At 40.5% G+C, this 20,515-nt stretch overlaps 1 protein-coding gene across 1 annotated transcript in view; it reads left to right on the top strand.

The window, feature by feature from the left end:
• Positions 1 to 234: 234 nt before the first annotated feature.
• The window catches only part of kcnq1.1 (potassium voltage-gated channel, KQT-like subfamily, member 1.1), a 25,770-nt gene continuing 5,489 nt past the window's right edge, over positions 235 to 20,515 (top strand). Inside the window, exons 1-11 of the mRNA XM_019886538.1 lie at positions 235 to 679; positions 2,703 to 2,793; positions 5,473 to 5,599; positions 5,981 to 6,059; positions 7,856 to 7,952; positions 11,238 to 11,363; positions 11,640 to 11,750; positions 12,243 to 12,338; positions 12,471 to 12,587; positions 14,678 to 14,801; positions 18,253 to 18,379. Coding sequence (XP_019742097.1) covers positions 375 to 679; positions 2,703 to 2,793; positions 5,473 to 5,599; positions 5,981 to 6,059; positions 7,856 to 7,952; positions 11,238 to 11,363; positions 11,640 to 11,750; positions 12,243 to 12,338; positions 12,471 to 12,587; positions 14,678 to 14,801; positions 18,253 to 18,379 — 1,400 coding nt within the window. The 5' untranslated portion in view covers positions 235 to 374. The remainder of the gene's footprint in view (positions 680 to 2,702; positions 2,794 to 5,472; positions 5,600 to 5,980; positions 6,060 to 7,855; positions 7,953 to 11,237; positions 11,364 to 11,639; positions 11,751 to 12,242; positions 12,339 to 12,470; positions 12,588 to 14,677; positions 14,802 to 18,252; positions 18,380 to 20,515) is intronic.

The following is a 20,515-nucleotide window of genomic DNA, read 5'->3' as shown; positions in this document are numbered from 1 at the left end:
TTAAATAATAATTATAATTTTAAATATTATGTTTATTTTAAAAAGCCCACAGTTACTAGAGACAGCAACGAATCAAATAATATAAATAAAGTTATATTTCATTTCAATCTCTCTCTCTCTCTCTCTCTCTCTCTCTCTCTCTCTCTCTCTCTCTCTCTCTCGCTCTCTCTCTCTCTCTCTGTAGTTCTGTAGTAAACACAATGGAATGTTCACTCATGGAGACCCTCCCCCTTGATCTTGAGTGGGGAAGATGTGTTTTGTTTCCAAAAGCAGTTGTTGCGCAACAGGGGTTGTGCAACAGTGTTTATTGCTACTGACCGAAAAAGAAGAGGAGAAAAGTCAACCAAGCGGTGAAAGAACACAGAGAAGACACGATGTCGAATTCTGCGCGCTCTCAGGGGACCACTCAGAAGTGTCCAGATGAGTCCCGTGAAAAGAGAACATCAGACTGGGAGCTGTTTGAGACCAACCTAGGGGCGTCAGACCAGCACCGATCAGCAATGGAGGCAACCCAAATTCATCTCCAGCCTTACTTGCTTCAACCCCGCATGTTTGGGCGCATGTTGGTGTACAACAGCAGAGTCCGCCCTGTCCTCACTCACGCCTCTTTCCAAGGACGCGTGTATAACTTTTTGGAAAGGCCGTCCGGCTGGAAGTGCTTCGTTTATCACTTCACTGTGTGAGTGTGACCGTAATTTATCATCTAAAGAACAACAAATACAGCCACTGTAGGAAATATATTTATAGATGGATTTCTTGCATAGCTGTGCGCAGTTAAAGAAAGAGAGAGAGGGAGAGAGAGAGAGAGAGCAAGAGAGAGAGACAGAGAGAGATACATAGATACTCACATCCATCCATACACAGTAATTTTCGTACATTTTACTCTCATTGAGAAAAATTATACTTTGAAAAGGAATGTATTTGGTTCCACTGTTAACAGAGTAAAACTTACACTTGAAAAAGAGTCAGATATTCTGAGTACATTTGACTCAAGTAGCAGATTAATCGTATGTCAAATAATTAAAATCATCTTTTATTTGATGAGAACATAAGTTACACAGTCAGCACGGTGATCGACTGGTTAGCACGTCTGCCTCACAGTGCAGAGGTGCAGGGTTCGATTCCGGCCTCCCTGTGTGGAGTTTGCAAGTTCTCCCCGGGCCTGCGTGGGTTTTCTCCGGGTACTCCAGTTTCCGACCACATTCCAAAGACATGCGCCGTAGGTTAAGTGTTGACTCTAAATTGTCCCTCGGTGTGATGTGAGCACAGATGGTTGTTCATCTAAGTGTGCCCTGCGATTGGCTGGCAACCAGTCCAGGGTGTACCCCGCCTACTGCCCGAAGACAGCTGGGATGGGCTCCAGCACGCTCCGCGACCCTTGTGAGAAAAAAACGGATTCGAAAATAGATGGATGGAAGGATATGTTACACACATTTTACACTGATGGGAGTAGGAGGTGGGGCTTCATGTGCTGTGACTGAAGAGATTTTGATCCATTCTAAAGATTTACTCCCGCTCTACTGCCTGGGGAGGCAATTGTATTCCATCCATCCGTTCATCCATTATCAGAACCACTTATCCTCATGAACGGTCGCGGACGTGCTGTAGCGCATCCCAGTTGCCTTCATGTGGATCTCAGATTCAGGAGGAGCACTGTGGTTTTCGTCCTGGCCGTGGAGCAATGAACCATCTCGACATGCTTGGCAGGGTCCTTGAGGGTGCCCAACCAGGCTATATGTTTTTTTGTGGACTGGGAAAAAGCGTTCAACTGTTTCCTTGTGTGTGTGTGTGTGTGTGTGTGTGTGTGTGTGTGGCAATCCCTGTATCACCAATATCAGAGTTTGGTCTGCATTGCCGGCAGTAAATTGGATTAATTTCCAGTGAGGGTTTGACTCTGCTCAGGCTATGCCATTTTGTCGCTGATTCTGTTCATAACCTTTCTGGACAGAATTTCTAGGCACAACCGAGGCGTTGAGGGGTCCGGTGTGGTGGCCTCAGTGTTGCATCTGAGCTTTTCTCCAACTCTGATTGGAGCGGTTCACGGCCGAGTTTGTAGCACTTGGAATTAAAATCAGCACCTCCAAATCTGAGACCATGGTGCTCTGTCGGAAAACTGTGGAGTGCCCTCTCAGGGATGAGATCTTGCTCCATTCGGAGGAGTTTAAGTCTCTTGGGATCTTGTTCACGAGTGAGGGCAGGATGAAGCAGGCGAATGGGCACAGCATCTACTATGATGTGGACACTGTAATTCTCTTGTCATGGTCAAGGAGGAGCTGATCCGAAAGGTGAAGCTCTTGATTTACCGGTCAGTCTCTGTTCCTACTCTCACCTATCGTCACGAGCTGTGGGTTGTGACCAAAAGAACGAAATCCCGGATAGAAGTGTCCAAAATGAATTTCCTCCACAGGGTGTCCGGGCTCTCCCTTTGAGATAAGGTGATAAGCTCGGTCATCTGGGAGGAGTCAAGCCGCTGCTCCTCCATGTCGATAGGGTCCAGTTGGGGTGGTACAGGCATCTGATTAGGATGCCTTGTTGACGCTTCCCTGGTGAGGTGATCATCTGGGCATATTGCACCATCAGGAGCCCCAGGGAATTACCCAGAACACGCTGGAGAGTCTCTCTGCCAGCCTGGGAACACCTTTAATAACGAATTTAATAACAACTATTAAACTGTTTTTCCTCTTTGTATCTCTTTTTTCCAGGTTCCTCGTAGTTATTGCTTGCCTGATTCTCAGCATTCTGTCAACCATGCCCATCTATCACCTCTTTTCCTTCTCGGTTCTCTTCTGGGTGGTAAGTGTTTATTTTGATTGTCAAATTGAGACTCTCCGAGTGAATCAAATGGTAGTGATTCAACACTTCAACCGCGAGGAAGTTGTTCAGATAAATAATACAATGTTAATGTGAAGTTTCAAACCACAAATCAAACTGTCTGTATCGATTTTCTTTCTTTCTATTTACTATATGAGCTGCACAATAATATTTGAGCGAGAAGCACAGATTCGGATCCTGATCAATGTTTCATGAAGCAGTTGTGCAAGATAATGCATATTGATTATATTAAAAAAATATTCGAGAAGCGGAACTCCTAGCCCCCCCACCCCACCCCACCCGCAAAACCGTACTTCTTTTTCCATTGCCCACAGTCTGCAGCCATTTCTCTCTCTCACGCTCATCACTTTTGGACTGATTTTATACACTCAGATGCTTGATTAAAATGTTGTAAAAAGTAATTTGGTGTCAGTTTTGGTTTCATTCCTAAATCACCAATCATGTAAATAATTACATTTAGGCAAAGGAACAGTCTCACAGATTTTTTTTTTTTTTTTTTTTTTTTAATTTCTGACAGACAAATTGCATCAACCGCAATCTGTTCGTCAAAACAGGTAGACCGGTTTGTTGACTGAGATTGTATTTGACGATATATTAATAAGAGGACACAAACGAATTCAAGCAATAGATTAAGCCGTTGATCTATGTTTGCACCATCACCTGTGGTCACAAGCTGTCTGTCATGCCCAAAAGAATAAGATCCCATATACAAGTGACCGGAATGAGTTTCCTCCGCTGGGTGTCTGGGCTCTTCCTTAGAGATAAGGTGAGGAGCTCGGTCATCCGGGATGTGCTCAGAGTATTTGGGAGGAGCCAGATGAGGTGGCTTGGGCCTCCTGGATGCATCCCCTGTGAGGTTTTCTTTGCACGTCCCACCAAGAGGAGGCACCGGGAAAGACCCAGAATATGCTGCAGACACTATTGTCTCTCAGATGGCCGGGGAACACCTTGAGATTTCCTCTGAAGAGTTGGATAAAGTGGCTTTGGAGAGGGAAGCCCGCGATCCAGCTCCAGATAAGCGGAAGTAAATGGATGAAATGCAAAGTACTTGAACATAGCTGGAGTCTTATTCCTAAATGTAAGCACACTTATGTCAAAGCAACTTTCTTTGGTCTTCTTCTTGAAACACCTTGCTTCGAGGAGGTCCTTCTTTCAATAAAATATCCCCCGCCAAAAACCACAAAAAGTTCATATTTTGATTACGCCTTCTAAGTTCACCCAGGCCTGAGCATAACAACACTTAGATATTGCCATATTATGAGTAACAGATCTTGAGTTTATATAACCCCCGCAACAATGCCAAAAAGATGCATGCTATCATCATCATAAGAAAACTGTATGACCTTTGAATGCAAATTACTTTGGCAGAATGGCAGCGTGGGCTGATGAATGAGGGTTGGGAATCGCATCATAAAAGTGGTTACGTTTGAAGCATGAAGTGAGAAAATCTAACAAGCATAACAGGAAATGAACTGTCTAGAAACTTGAACATGGCACTCTCAGGGATGCTAAAGTTTCTAAAAGTTAGGCCAAGTTCAAGCATACATTAGTTGGACTTTTCTAATGTATTGTTTTTTTTAAAACCGTAAATATAAGTAACTTTGCCCCTACAATATGCCTAAATTTTTTTATCATCTGTCAGTGCAACCAAAATAGTTCTAATGCCCGATGCATGAACCAAAGTAACTTTCACAGCCTTCATGGTGGCTTCGTTCTCTTAGATCTGAAAGGTAAATGTTTTATTCAAAAGAGGATAATGTAATAATATGACACATCCAGCATTTATTACATGGCATTATGTCAGAAAGCACATAATTTGGAATTTAAACAATGAAATCCGCACTTATTTTTCACTTAAATTCACCGTCAATCATAGTTGCTCAAAAATGACTTACCTAGTTCCCAAGAGTGGGTTTCTCTTTTCTTTTCAATGTACAATTCTGTGGAGTGTGGAATGCACTGGTCCAAGTAGCAAATATTGATCAGTACACGGGCAGCGCACAGGAGGGTATTGGCACCAGGGGAACCAAACACCAACCACTGGTTGACGGGGCAATTGCCCAAGACCGTAAAACCAGAAGCATGAACCTGTGCACTGGCTGGATCGATGACAAGAAGGCCTGCAACTCAAAGCCCCACCCATGGATACTGGAGTGTCTGGAACGTTATACCATCAACAATATCCTTAAAAAAACATTCATCAAGAACTCAATGAGCCTGTGAAATACAACTGTGAAGGCCAACTGAAAGTCAGTTGCACAGACAAATATCAAATGTGGCATATTCCAAGGCTGCTTTTTCTGCATAGGCCGAACCCGCTCAGTCAGATCATAACCGGTTCACTTTCTGCACAACATGCTGTTCTCTATCATGGAATTGTATAACAAAATTCACCAAAAAACTAAATTCAAAGTCCCAATTTTATTAGAATTGGGGTATGTGGTTAAGTGTTGCTGTATATGAATGAAAAGTAACTCTTGAAATTACTTTTTAATTATGTGCTTGCATGGACACGTTTTAAAAGTATTCATTCATTCACCCATACAGGGGCATTGAATATAGAGAGGTCTAAATGACAACGAGTCCGATCATGTTGTCCATGTTGCCGTTCAACATTGCCTGTACTTTCTCCCTTCCCAGGAGATTTCCCTTGTGGTCTTTTTAGGTTTGGAATATATTTTCCGGCTTTGGTCAGCAGGTTGTCGCAGTATGTATGTTGGCTTCTGTGGACGACTGCGATTTGCAAGGAAGCCAATAATTATCATCGGTATGAACTCGCACACACAAACGCACACGCAGACTCAAACGGCAAATAAATGTGCCACAACAAAACCAAGCAAATACAAATTCAGTGCAATTACTACATTTTCTCTCTCAAAAGCCAGTTGTGACTGCATTAGTCATTAATTGGATTAATTAACACGTAAACAAATGACGTAATTTAATGTCTGTATGTGGTCTTTGATTTCTTGTTTTATTTTAAAATGGTTTGTTAATTTGCCATGTGATGTTGTTAAATTTTCAATATCTTATTTTTTGTCTAATCAGGCCAAATACCGACTGTTGTCCAGTATACTTTTTTTTTGTACATTTGTACACCAATGGCGCATTTTTTTTTCAAGCCTTTCATTCTCGATTCTCTGCACAGATCTCATTGTTGTGGTTTCCTCAATCATCGTGTTAGCGGTTGGCTCCGAAGGACAGGTGTTTGCAACCTCTGCTGTGAGGTAAGACTGCATGCAAAGTCAAATTACAAGAGGGGTAAAAAAATAGGACATGTGTTTTTGACCCAACTGTAGATTTGGAGCTGTTTTTATCATTTGGAAACTTGGAAGTTTTGCCAATTATTGGAATTTGATTTGATTGAAATTGTCCGAGAGCAGGGGTAGGGAACTCCAGTTCCTTGAGAGCTATTTCCTGCCTGTTTTAGAGCTCTCTGTACTTCAAAACACCTGATTCAAATGATCAGCAAGCTCTGGAGAAACCTGAATCGATCATGATCAATTGAATCAGGTGTGTTGGACTAAGGAGAGATCTAAAACATGTCTCTGTAGGAACTGGAGTTCCCTACCCCTGTTTTCGAGGAATGCACTGCGGCCACCTGTTTCTGTTGTAAACAGAGACAGAATTTTTTTTTATTCTCAATGTAGCGCTGTATTTCACATTAAAAGTAACTTTGTTCGATTACATTTTTTTTTTTTTTTTTTACATTCGGTAGTCATTCACAGTACTGCCTCGACATAAAAATGAGAACCGGTCTTGCCAATATTTTATTTGTATTTTTAACACTAATCTTCACTAAGGAGGTTTCATGAACAATAAAGACAGTCTTTCTTGAGTTAAATACTTGTTTTTATAAATTAAAACAAAAAAGATAATGGTGTCATCTCTCTTGATGTCACATGCACACTACTTGTTTTTATGAAAAATGGTCTTTCAAAACTTCATTAAACATACAGCAAATACTTTTGTTTTTTATACAATATACAATGAAGTCTTTTTTGACCTGAAAATATTGTATTGTAAGCACATTGTGTGCGTGTGCGTGTGTGTGTGTGTGTGTGTGTGTGTGTGTATGTGTATATATATATATATATGTGTGTGTATAAATGAAATGTAAATAGAACATAGTTTGGGGGCTGGAGCGGACCAAGTGTATGACTGGCATTCATTTCAATGGGAAAACATAACTCAGTTTACAAACGTTTCGAGGGATCATGGAGAGAATTAAGTTTGTCACTTGAGCTACCACTGAAACAAAAGAAGGAAAACTCAACCCATGTGCGCAGTTCGACCACACTTTGTGACTTGCGCTGGGCATGAAAATAGAGCCCAAAGCATTAAATTTTAGAATATGGCTTACCAGCAGCCAGCGCCCAAGAGAGTGAAAATTCATACAATACACTCCTGCATACTTGTGGTGCGCCACAAATGAATTTGCATAATTGCATAGTTTTTTTCAATATTTCATTAATTTTTTAAAATATATTTTTGGGAGTTTCTAGTGATTCGCCCACCTGTTCTTTTGTTGTTTGAAGAATTACTGGGTACTGTTGTACTCTTTTTCTTGCAACGCATTTTAATGGATTTCAATTGCGGATTTTCGCTATTCGTGGGCCAGCCCGGACCCTACACTGATGAATAGCGGGATCAACTGTTACTTCAACAGCATTTTCATCAATATTTCTATGTTTTTAATCCTGTACAGTATTATGTGCTGAAACAAATTATCCTGTTCGACCAAAAAAAAAATAAAATAAAAATCCGCGATGTAGCAGGGCTGTGTTCGGAGAATCATGTTATAGCGGGGAAATCTGTACTGCACATCATATGTGTGTCATCCAGTCTTGTATAAAGAACCTGAAAGTGAAACTTGAGTTTGAGTACAAGTATCATTGCAGAAAGTTGAATAGTTGAAGAATATTGCTTGGGTAAAAAAACTCAGAAATTTGCTGTATCAAAAGTAAGTGTTCAAAGCAAACTGTTGTCACCTTTTAAACATGCCATTACATGCTCATTCCAGGGGGATCCGTTTCCTGCAAATACTCCGTCTGCTCCATGTAGACCGCCAGGGAGGAACGTGGCGTCTCCTGGGGTCTGTTGTCTCTGCCCATCGCCAGGTACTTCATTCTTTTCCGAGTCCAAAACTCTCAGGGCCTTCTGATTTTCTTCCCTGAGTTTTAATCAACTGAGAGAGGTGACTATGATTACCTGCTCTTACCACTGCTCTTACGTTCACTTTTCCATGTCCATTTCTTTCTGCTGAGCGTGGAGCCTGCTGAGTGGTTAGTCCCAAATATGACAAAATTTCTCTCCACCAAGGCTAGCCACTCACCTGAGTTGGAAGAAAAGAAAGTATCCTGCCATTGCCACATGATTCCTTATTCTTGCTAGTACTCGAGACAACAATGACAACCGTCATGCTTTTACCGTTACATTTACTGTACTCACAGTAAATCCACCATGAAAGGCACACATTTCCAAATATGTAAAGTAAATATGACTGGCAACAAAAGTTTTTTTTCCCTTTTTCAGGATTGTCAAACTAGCCACCTATGCGGCAATAATTATGCACATGCATGGATACATAAAATGTATACACTCACGGCGGCACAGTCGACAACTAGTTAGCACATCCGCCTCATAGTGCAGAGGTCAAGGGTTTGAATATGGGCTCCAGTCTTCCCTGTGTGGAGTTGGCATGTCCTCCCCGTGCCTACGTGGGTTTCCTTCGGGTACGCCCGTTACCTCCCACTTATGAAAAACATGCATGGCAGGTTAATTGAAGACTCTCAGTTGTCCTTAGATGTGAATGTGAGTGTGAAAGTATGTTTGTCTCTGTGTGCCCTGCGATTGGCTGGCAACCGGTGGGGGGGGTCCCCCGCCTACTGCCCGAAGACGACTGGGATAGGCTCCAGCACCCCCCGCGACCCTTGTGAGGATGAAGCGGATCGGAAAATGGATGGATGGATGGATGATAAAAGTAAAATAAAAATACTGTTAGGTTACCTTCCTCACAGTGTCTAACAGATCATCATTACTTACTGAGACAGAATTGTGGAGATATTACTGACAATGTGTCACAGAAAAATCTGAGGGTACATCTCATGTTGCGACCATCCATTGTAAGTAATAAAGCACTCCTTGCATTTGATTTGAGCCATGCAGCACATTGAGCCATTAATTTTACTATTTAAGGCCACTTATAGCCTCGGGTAAAAATTAGGTACTGCATAGTCAGACTGACCTATATGTTAATGCAGAGCCATCATGCAAATTACATTGTTATAAAAGAGTGAGTGGCAAAATGTCAGACTAGATGTGACTAAGCCATACGCGTTTTGTGCCATTCCCAAAATGTCACACTCTTCTAGGAGAGTTATTATTTGGTTTAGTATCACACAGTTGCAATTCTCCAGCACACAATAGGTAATGGAAGTCTCAATGCATTTTATTATTTGGACATGCTGTATGGTATCCTCAATATGTGTTTCTTACAGAGGCTTTGTTTTCGCAGTGACGGTTAGTCGAAAACCCTGCTGTGGTAACATATGTGTGTTTCAAATTCAAATTCAGTTCAGTTTCATTTACTCTAATTACACTCCCATCTTAATTGTGTAACTTAATTTAAATACACACTAAATAGCATTGTCATGCAGCTGGCTTGTCAACACACTTTGCACTGCTGCTCTTCACTGGCTCAGGAGCAGATGGGCACTGCCTCTTTAATGTGGTTGCCAGTTCGACTAAACTTCTGGTAATGACTCCAGGAAGACATGCATGGATGCAATAAACGATATCTGAAGATATGCTGACAAGAATTTAACATCTACTACGTCCCAACTTAGTCAGATGAGTACTCTCAGTGTTTGCTCTCAATACAATACAATACATCCTGATTTATATCGCGCTTTCACAACAGCAGCAGCTGTAACAAAACGCTTAACAAAACAGTTAACATAAAGTAAAATAATAAACACAACACATAATTTAAAACACGGACAGCCGTGCAGTCCTAACCACTTTTCCCTCATATGCTTTGTTGTTTAAAGCACTTTGAGATGAAAGAGGAGAGTATCAAAGTGTCCTTTTACCAGTGGATCAGAGACGTCATGCTCAAAATGTGCACACGTCGGCTACAAGCTAAGTTTCAAAGTCAACAAGAAGCTGTAGCATCCATTGACTCTCATTTTAAAGAACAAAGTAGATCAACCCAAAGAGATTTTTTTTTTTTTTTGCCTAAAGGGCAATCAGACTCTTAAGACAAACTTTAAAACACAAGAGAGACTAGGAGTCAAGCACAGTTGTGTTTTACTTGTGCACAAGGGGAGTGAACGAGTGAAATCCATTACATTCTCCGAACATCTCTCACGTCGCTCGTCCCGCCCCTTTTATTGTCTTAGGGAGTGTCCTAATACACACATTTCTAAAGGGTGGGGAAATACACAATGTATTCCAAGGTAATTGGAGGAGTCATGCTGACGGTTGGTTTGTGATAGCAGCTGCGGATGTGTCACCAGTGCATCCACAGCTGCTATCTTCTCTTCAAGACTGCGAACAGGAACAAGCCGTCTCTTCAGAATGATAAACTACTTTGATTGATTGCACGCTATGTACATACATTAAGTCCTTGTCATAACAGGAAGTTGATTATACATCTCAAAGAAGAGAGCGATAAATTTTATACAATTACTCTTACACACTGAAAGCAGGAGGACCCAATCCCTGTTGGACCTATTCAGCCAATTAGACAAAACTCTGCAAAACATTAACTTTTGATTATAAAGGTCTCCACTCTGGTTGTTTTTTTTTTTTTGACGTTTATCTGTAACTTCTTCCATTTTTGCTCATGTACACTGAAAAGGCCATCATGTGTGAATTAAGCTATTATTTTTGGAAGGAATCGCCAAAATTGTCACAAAGTCAGTGTCTTGTTGTCCACCAAATGTCATCAAAGCACTTGATTATAGTTCTTTGTAGTTATATTGTATTGTTAGAAAAAATTTACCTGATGAACATCAAAGCTACTCCACTGGGTGCCAGCTTCCTTTCTTTGACAATGAATAAGTCAATGCCCCACACATCTGTTAAATACTTCATAGCACACTGCCGTGTATTATGTGTTGCATAATGCACTCAACATCACTGAAACATCCTGCCTCCCCTCATGTTGATAAAAGATTGGGTAGCATTTGGGCAAATGAAGTGTTTCATACCCAGACTTCTGTCTTGTCTTGAAAGGAAGTGAAAATGACTTTTTTCAAATTCAGATTCAATAAACAAACAATATAACAACTGTACACTTATTAGTACATAGCAAAGGAGATAGCACTGAATAGAGTATTGTTTTTGTTTTTTTTTTTCCTCGAAATAATCCTTGCTTTTTATGTGAATGTGTATTTCAGGAGCTAATCACAACACTGTATATTGGCTTTCTGTGCCTCATCTTCGCCTCATATTTGATCTACCTGGCAGAAAGGGAAACCACAGGCATGCTTGAAACATACGCTGATGCCCTGTGGTGGGGAGTGGTAAGAATATGTTTGAGGTTGTTATATAGGAGTTGGAGTTCAGCTAATATTTTAGTTTATCAAATTGTGCATTTTAGTTTCTCAAATTGTGCAAACGGCATGCTGGAGACATGTGTGCTAAGGTTTCAAAATAGCTTTAAAATTTTGAAATGTATATTCTAAATATATTTAAGATTTGCTTAGTTGGCGGAACTTGTATACCAAACTGAGAACATGAACTGTTTAATATGGAAAGTTTAATTTTCAGTTTGTAAAAGTGTTATGTGTTTGTACAAGGTAACAGTGACAACGGTTGGCTATGGAGACGTCATACCTCTGACGTGGCTTGGGAAGATCATTGCATCTTGTTTTTCTGTCTTTGCCATATGCTTCTTTGCACTCCCTGCAGTAAGTGGAAGCAGACAATGCAACACTCGGCTCAAATAATATAATCACGAGTGCCTTTGGTTGTCTGTCATTGCTATTTCTTGTTTAATTTATGTTTATATTTATATATTTATGTCTTCGTCTTTTTTATGCAGCTCAGTTTCACTGCCCTTATTTTTAGCTGTGTGTGTTTTCAATGCACTGCATGTTTGCGCTGTGGTTGACAGGAAATAAATATCATCTGTGCTGTTTGTTGTACATAGAGCATATTTGACAATAAAGCTGACTTGACTTGACTGAAATGCACCCTCTGTAGGTACAGGGTTCATTCTGTTCATTCTGTCTTTGAAAAATGCTTATATCGAAGTAAATTGTAAATTATCGTGATCAATTTTTGTGATGATCAAATTATTTTTTGAATGCACATTTTTGGTCGTGACGGAACTATTTTTGGTAATGCGGCAGCCCACCAGTGTATTGTTGGGTCTTAACGAGCTTTGATTTTCTTCACAGGGAATATTAGGCTCAGGCTTTGCACTCGAGGTGCAGCAGAAGCAAAGACGGAAACATTTTAACAGACAAATCCCTGCTGCTGCTCGTGTCATCCAGGTAGTCAACCGTAAAATACGAAGCTAGTATCATTTGTTGTAACATGGTGTGACCGTGAATCTTCCTTGCACAACTAGTACTGTACATTAAATGGGTTCCAACAATCATATTTCTCACATTTGTCCTCCGCAGACATCATGGAGATGCTTTGCAATGGAAAACTGCAATTCGGCCACGTATAAGATGTTTTTGAGGAAGAGATCTAACGCTCTTAACTCTTCACTGTCGACTCCAATGCCGAAGAAATTGGTTGGTACATCTATTTTATAGATTCTCCTATAACATGGGTTCACATTTTTACCAGGCCTAAAAGATGTGAACAGATTAGTTTAGACTAGGGATGCTCCGATGGATCGGCCACTGATTGATCTGCCGATTTTATGGAAAAGTACGTAATCGCAGATCAAAGTCTTTTATGGTTGATCGATCACCATACATAGATAATTGTTCCTAATCAATATGTAGCTATTTATTGCAACTGAAAACAATTAATAACAATGTCATACTTAACTACAGAGAAATCTCCACCATAACTTTATTATTTGTGAAAAACATGAGTCAATTAGTAATACATCACATAGTTGTTTCTGTTTAAAGCTTCACTTTCACCCACAATGCTCAACGCCATGCAGAGTCATATGAGGAATTGACCTGTTGTATAAACAATGTAAGCATTAAACACGAACACACATATATGACAAGGATTAACGTCCTTATAACTTCATTATTGAAATGTAAATCACCACACAATGTGCTCTGTATTGTGTGGTGCTCAAAATGAATTCATCCATCAATCCATCCATTTTCTTTTCCAATTATCCTCACTGGAGTCGGTGGTGTCTATTACAAAAAGACCCCGAAATATGTTTTGTATTGATAACACAAGTTTTGGCATTGACAAAGAGTCATGAATGATGATGATGAATGATACCGTTGAGATTTGAGCAAGCTATGGCTGATTTTCAATCCAAATACATTGCCTTTGTCTTAGCTGGGATAATGGGAACATTGTCACCAGCAGTGGAATAGCATCTAGCTTCGCCCCGCTCAGCATTTGAAAACCTTCAATTGTCGTTTCACAAATTATGAAATGCGTTACCTTTGTCTTAGGTAGTCTTAGGTTATCACCATTGTGAATCACAATGGCTCAGGCTTGCTGTCTGGACTTGTACCAGACGTTCAAGTTTGGATGTTGTCGTATTCTCAACGGTCACTCTTGTAGTTTTTGTATTTATTCACATATTTACTGTGTTGCAGAGTGCTACGACATGACATGTCTGATTTCTTCTCCTTCAAGTCACATATGTTTTTACGTGGGTGCCTCCCAGTGTTCAGTGAAACATCCATTTCACTACTCCCTGAGCATTTGTTGCTTTTCTTACGGCCACATTGGCAGTGCTCAGGAAACAAACAGCCATCTCTCCATTAAGTTGTTCAGGAATGAGGGAAGGCAAGAGATCTGCACTCCACGGTCGTCAGTCAAAGCGAAGAAGGGAGCTCTAGATTTACTGCTCAATCTATGTTTCAACCCTGTGGTCATGAGCTGTGGGTCTTTATCGAAAGAACAAGATGGCAGACACACACGGCTGAAATTAGTTTTCTCTGCAAGGTGTCCACATTCTGCCTCAGAGATAATGTGTGAAGCGCCACTCAACCAGGAGGGGCCCAGAATAGAGCTGCTGCTCCTCCGCATTGAGAGGATCCAAATGAGGTGGCTCGGGCATCTTGTTAACGATGCCTCTTGGTGTGTTGCGGGCACATCGCACTGCGAGGAGGACCCAGTAATGATCATGAACATGCTGGAGAAACTGGACCAAGTGGGAGGGAAGTCTGCCTTGCTTAAGCGGCTGCTCCCGTGACCTGAGCCCAGATAAACAGAAGACGATGGATGGATGGGTGGCTGGTTGAGTGGGTCGTGGTGAGGTTCAAAGTAGTTTACTGTTTTTATATTTTAAAATGGAATCGTGTGAAAAATCACACACAAAACTGCTCCCAATCGCAGTTCCCACAAATGGATTTACTTTAAATTTCTGTGTGACTATAGTTTGAAATAATTCATCAAGGTGTGATCTTTGTCAAAACATGCCATCCATCCTTCCATTTTTCATAGTCCATGTCCACATTAGCATCGTGGGTGAGCTTGAATTCATTTAGTCAAAAAATGGACATATTTTGTCTGTTATTTGAACATTTGAAACAATCAAATGAACTATAGAATTCAATCGCATGTCCGCCACATTGAAGTGTGTCACCTGGGGTTGTGCATGCACATGTTGAATACTTTGCTATTTGCAGAGCAGTCATTTTGTTAGCCTGAGATGTTTGTGTTTCATTGACAGGAGAAGTGTAACGAGGACACTGCTTCAAATGGTCTCACAGTTCCAAACATGGTCTCTGTCTCTTCTTATGACAGTGACAGGAACAACTTTTTGAGTTCTGACGTGTGCAACGCTATGGACACCGGTAAGACCATCTACTTCTTGAATGTTTCCAGTCCAGTGTCAACAAACAACTGTTTTTTTATGATGAGTCGTCCATCTGAAGTACATATCCATCGGGGTGAAACCTGAACATTTAGTGTGAAAGTAAAGATGTATTTTTGGTTTGAGATGTTTTCTGATATGCGGGGATGAGACACATCCTTAACGTTACACATTTATGAGCACGTTGTAGCATTAAAACACGACCGGGTTGCACAGCTGAACCTATAATACTCTACTCAGGATGTACTGTAATGAAGCAGCAATCATGAAGAAGTGGTGATAAGCAGAAACCTGAATTACATTCTTTCAGTGTCAGCTGAGCGAGTGAAGTGTGCACTCTGAACGAAACAATCGTGTCTGCTTATGTTCCCGAGAAGGACAAAAATCATTATTTTCTAAATCTTGCATTGGTAATCTGCTACTCATGTCTTCTTATTCTTTTTTATGAGAGGGTTTTATGATTAGATGGAGAAATAATGTGTTTCAATACCCATGCAGCAAGAGAGTAAATCGATAACAAGAAAATCATTAAACCTAATTTTGTCATTCCTACATGATTTACCTTCCTTTAAAAGAGCACTCATAAGCCTGTAGCTTAGTCAAACCTTAATTCCCTCAAAATGAATTCATCCATCAATCCATCCATTTCCTTTTCCAGTTATCCTCACTGGGGTCGCTGGTGAGCTGGAGTCTATCATAGCTGTCTTTGGGCACGGTCCGTTCTGAACTAGTCATACTGAAATAATCATATTTAGAGCTTCAATGAACCCAGCATACATGTTTTTGCAATATATAGCCGGAGAAAACCAATTCAAGCTTGCAGAGAACAAATTGCACAGAGGAAGGCTGAAGATGAATTAGACCTTCCAACGTCAGAACTGTGTGGCGGATCAGATTGGGCTTTTCACCCTTATTTCTTCATGTCATGTCGAATGTTTTCATTACAGAGTGTAATTTTTTTTCTGAACGTTTTCATTTATGTGTGCATCTTTCATACATCTTGAAATGCTGTGCATAAAAAAAATGACAATCAATGCCTAAGACCATGAATGGATGCTGTTTCAAAGAGGAAAAGACATACAATATCAGAAGGGAATAATACATTTTGAATAGTCTCTGATCTCTCTGAGTACAATACATACAACACAAAGCTGGAAAGCTTTTATTGCTCAACAAGTCCAAGCTTACCGTTTGCCACCAGTACACATAATACAGCACAGCGGCTCATTGTGCATTCATCATTGTGTTGTAGAACCAGCTATTTCCATACACTGGCCATGTATAAGGAACAGTGCTCGTGCACTTTCGGCGACACAGTGAAGGAGTGGTTTGCACAGCCACCTCACAAGTCTGAGGTTGAGGATTCAAATCCGGGCTCCAGGCTCCCTGTGTGGAGCTTGCATGTGCTTTCCATGCTTGTGTGGGTTTTCTGCGGGTACTCTGGCTTCCTCCTACATTCCAAAAAACATGCATATTAGGGTCACTAGAGACTAAATTGCCAGGAGGTGTCAACGTGGGTGTGAATGATTGTTTCTTTTTATGTGCCCTGCGATTAGTTGGCAACAATCTAGGGTTTACCCCACCTCTCGCCCAAAGGCACCCGCAACCCTAATGTGGATAAGCAGAATGGACAATCCATTTGATCTGGCACTTGCTGGTAAAATTAAAAGTGCACCGCTGCGGACAGTAGAAAATTAATGGCAGTTAGGTGCCTGCCTCAGGAGGTGTGGCACTACACCACAACACTATGACTTTTCTCTTTGCTTTTGATTTATAATTTAAACAAATGAAAAAGATACTTTACCTATTATATTCAAGAGCCCACTATGTGACATGGATGACATTATTTGTACATGACAAAAAGCTTCGCTGCTCTAGAAATCAATTGAATTATGGTATTAATGGGTATTTTATATATCTTTCCATGGTAAGATCCCCCAGTGAGAAGTTCCCTTTTTAACTGATGGATGTGATAACTGACAAACTGTTCAAAAATTTAAACATCACTGAAAATGGGGTTGAAACAAAGCACATTTTTGGGTGGGGGGCATCTTTCATCATTTTGTGGCTTTTTGCTCCTTACTTGGCTTCTGTCATTTTGGTTGATTCATTTCTTTTTCTCCTTCATATTTGTCTCCATGCTTTAGTTTACTTTGTGTCCACATCCTGCACATGTCCCCACTTCACTTCTCGTCACTTTTATTGTTAACGATCACTTTGCCACCACGATTACCACATTTCAGGACATAACTGTTGCTGCATGTTCCTTAAACACATTCTTGTCACATTCACATTGTTGCCACCATCATTTGAACAAGTATTAATTATTGTTTTTATTTTTTCAAGATTTGAAACTGAAATAGAAGGAAGGAATATGTAGTACTGCTTTAGGATTTATCTTTTCTTTACATTTTCAAATGCTATTTCATTTGTCACTTAGACACAGAGCTTGTCACACCATTCTCAGTTCAGTCATGCCTTCTTCTGATGTATTTTTTATTTATTATTTTTTTCACACGCATCCCACACATGCTTGCACAAACATCCATTTCACTCTCTCCCTGAGCATTTGTTGGGTTTCTTACGGCCACATTGGCAGTGCTCAGGAAACAAACAGCCATCTCTCCATCACCCAGTATCCCAATATATGCATTATTTTGCGAGTTTAGTGGCAAGTAGGTATTAAACCTGTGACCCACACTACACAAGACAAACCCTTCAGGCAGGTGGTAAATGAATTTATTGACTGGCATTCCAGTTCTTAGTTTCAGTATTCACATCAAAAGCGAAATACAAATCCCACAAAGGCTCCCTGCACTCGTTTTTGCGGCTGTATTATTTCTTTTACAGCAAAGGTAATAGGGGCTTCTTCTTTTTCCTGTTTAAAATTGCCACTCTGTTGTGCTGCAGGCATAGCAGTTGCAGTATTAACTCAATCTTGTCTCCTTGAAAAGACATCCGCTGTCCAAATTATAGTAGAGAACATACAGCCCCAGATGAAAGGAACCTGCTAATGTGGTACTTGCTCAAATTCCATGGAAACAGATTCGACAATTACAGATGACAGCACTATTTTCAGCCTTACAACATAAAACAATTAGTAAGCGCTATTATTATAATCGTCACCCCCATAGAGTTCTTTTTTTGTGACAATTCTCATTTGCCAATGCAATTAGAATAATGTACTTCTCAAAGAACAACTTTGATGTTCGTCATCATCTTATTTAATCCAAAAAAAATGGAACAAAAAGAGCTGTCTAATAGAATTCACTTTAAACCATTCCCATTCCGAAATGTTGAAAATGTTCACATATCACATATCACACCCTGAAGGCCTAACAATATGAATATTCTGATGCTAGATCAGCTATTGATTAGAAGATGAATATGAAAGTCCAGTTTACAATATGGTGCGCGCTGTATATTTCTAGAGAGGAGCCGTGGCCTTCTGGATGTTAACCCTCCCTCTGGCCTGAAGAGGAACTGCAGTTTTGAAGACAACCTTGAGCAGGAGTCGGAGCGAGACAGTGTACTGACCGCAGCTATCTCCATATCACAGTGAGTTTAGTCATAGTCACACTGCGGAAACGAGTGTTTTCAAGGCCTGCATTAGCTCTTCTATAAGGACGTAAACTTCAGAATAGAGGGTCATGGTTTGAGCCCCAATCCAGACAAATATTTTAAGATTGCACTTGAATCACCTGTGCACGGTGTTGCAATAAAGCAGATGTAACAGTTCATCAAAATGCACACAGCAATCACACGAACAAAATTATGTTTCGAAGTTTTAAGGTAGTGAGACACAGCTAGCCGCCAAGCCATACAGATACAGTTTATACAGTTTACAAATATGTTTTATAATACTTTATTACATACATATCATATGTACCTGTGGATGAAATCGTGAAAAATGCAGTCTCTTTTACCAAAATGCATGCGAGAGTTGTGCGTAGCTTGCTATGTGCGGGTCAGTGAATAGGAGGGAGGGAGCCTCTCAAATTGGCCATACTGATTGTCTCCCTAAAGGAAAGCAAACACCGCTAGGTAAGTTAGCTAGCTGTGAACATGGCAAAGCACAGATCCAGATCCAGACTCTGCGAAATTATTATTTTTTGTTCTGGCTTAATATCTACATTGCTTTGTATTCAATTCATAACATGTTTCAGCTATCTCTTACAATGAGAATTTTTAACCTGACGTGCAAAAAAATAAATAAAATGGGTGCAGTGCAACAAAATGGCTACCTCAATTGAAATGAATAAAACTCAAAATATTTGTACTAAAAAGCAAGAATGTGTTTATTTCACCGCATTCAATTCTTACATTTGGACTGACCCACTCAGTGTGAGTCAATGTCTCTGAGTTGCCATCGACTGGTGGCTCGACACAGTGCCAATACCGGCCCAGAGCCTGTGTGGGCCACCATGATGTTGGAATGTGCCGGAAAAGTATTTGGTGTTTAAAATTAACCTGTATGATGTAGTCATCCTAAGAGCACTGCTGTAAAATAACTGCCTATTAGGGAAAGTGGCACTTTTGTGAGGTGGCTGAAGCACTTGAACAATGAGAGCCTGAGTTTAATCAGAAGAAAAAAAACTGTTAAGTAACTGCACTATAATGTAGAGCTTACACTAATTGAAATAAATGAGGTCTACAGTTTTGACCCTTGGGACTTCCTTTCTAAATCGTGGAGTAATGATATCGAGCTAGAATTGCTTGCAGCAGTGTTGTTGGGAAATAGCATTGCTGTGCTGACTCCAATTTATGAAACTATCCATCCATCATTTTTTCTGTGCTGATCTAAATGCAGTAACAAGCAGCTGTCAGAGAGTGCCACGTAAAATTGAACGCTAAATTGAGCCAATTTCGACAACATTTGATGATAAAGTACCAACGTGTATACGTTTCTCTACCAAGGCTTATCAAATCCATCATCGGAATCAATTTTCGAAAATAAAGATTTTTTTTTTTCAGAATTGTTTTTTTTTTTTTTTTTGATTGTAATCCCTCATATGACTCCTAGATTACATTTGCCTTAATTTCACTTTGGTTTTGTAATTACCATGATTGTACAGAAACAAAAATGATCATGGAGTTCCGGATACAAGGAATTTATTTTGTGTTTTTCATTTAAATCCAATCTTACGGGAAATTACTTTCCAGATTCAACAGATCGTGCTATGGTGAAAACATTTTGCTCTGGGTTTTGCATGGTAGATTGCGCCCAGTTTAATGCCGTCTAATCGAAGGGAGAAGACCATTACTTCAGGGCTATTTTTTTTTCGTATGGTGGCATATTTAAAAAGTAAATAAATAAATGCATTGGGCTCTTTGAACAATCAGGGTTGGAATTCAACCCACTGGACGACCCACTCTACCAAGTGAACCACAGCCGCCCGCCCATATCGTAATCTGGTTTTAAGAATGTATATTGGACTTTTGTAGAATTAAATAAAAGTTTGGTGAGACATGTTTATCTCATACATGGCAATTTTCCGCGGATCCGCGGAAATCCGCCGTTTTCTTTCTTAAATTGATCATTTTTGTGAACCCAGCCGCTGGGGGGCAGTGCCCTCCCCTGGGGGTGCACTGTTCCCCAGTGCCGGTCCCAAGCCCGGCGAAATGGGGAGGGTTGCGTCAGGCATGGGATACGGCGGAAAACTTTTGCAAAGAACACCATGCGAGATGGCAGGA

The sequence above is a fragment of the Hippocampus comes genome, unplaced genomic scaffold (genome assembly GCF_001891065.2).
Source record: "Hippocampus comes isolate QL1 unplaced genomic scaffold, H_comes_QL1_v1.1 scaffold261, whole genome shotgun sequence".
Classification (NCBI taxonomy): domain Eukaryota; kingdom Metazoa; phylum Chordata; class Actinopteri; order Syngnathiformes; family Syngnathidae; genus Hippocampus; species Hippocampus comes.
The sequence above is the reverse complement of the archived record's forward strand: the minus strand, read 5'-3'. Positions and strand labels throughout refer to the sequence as shown.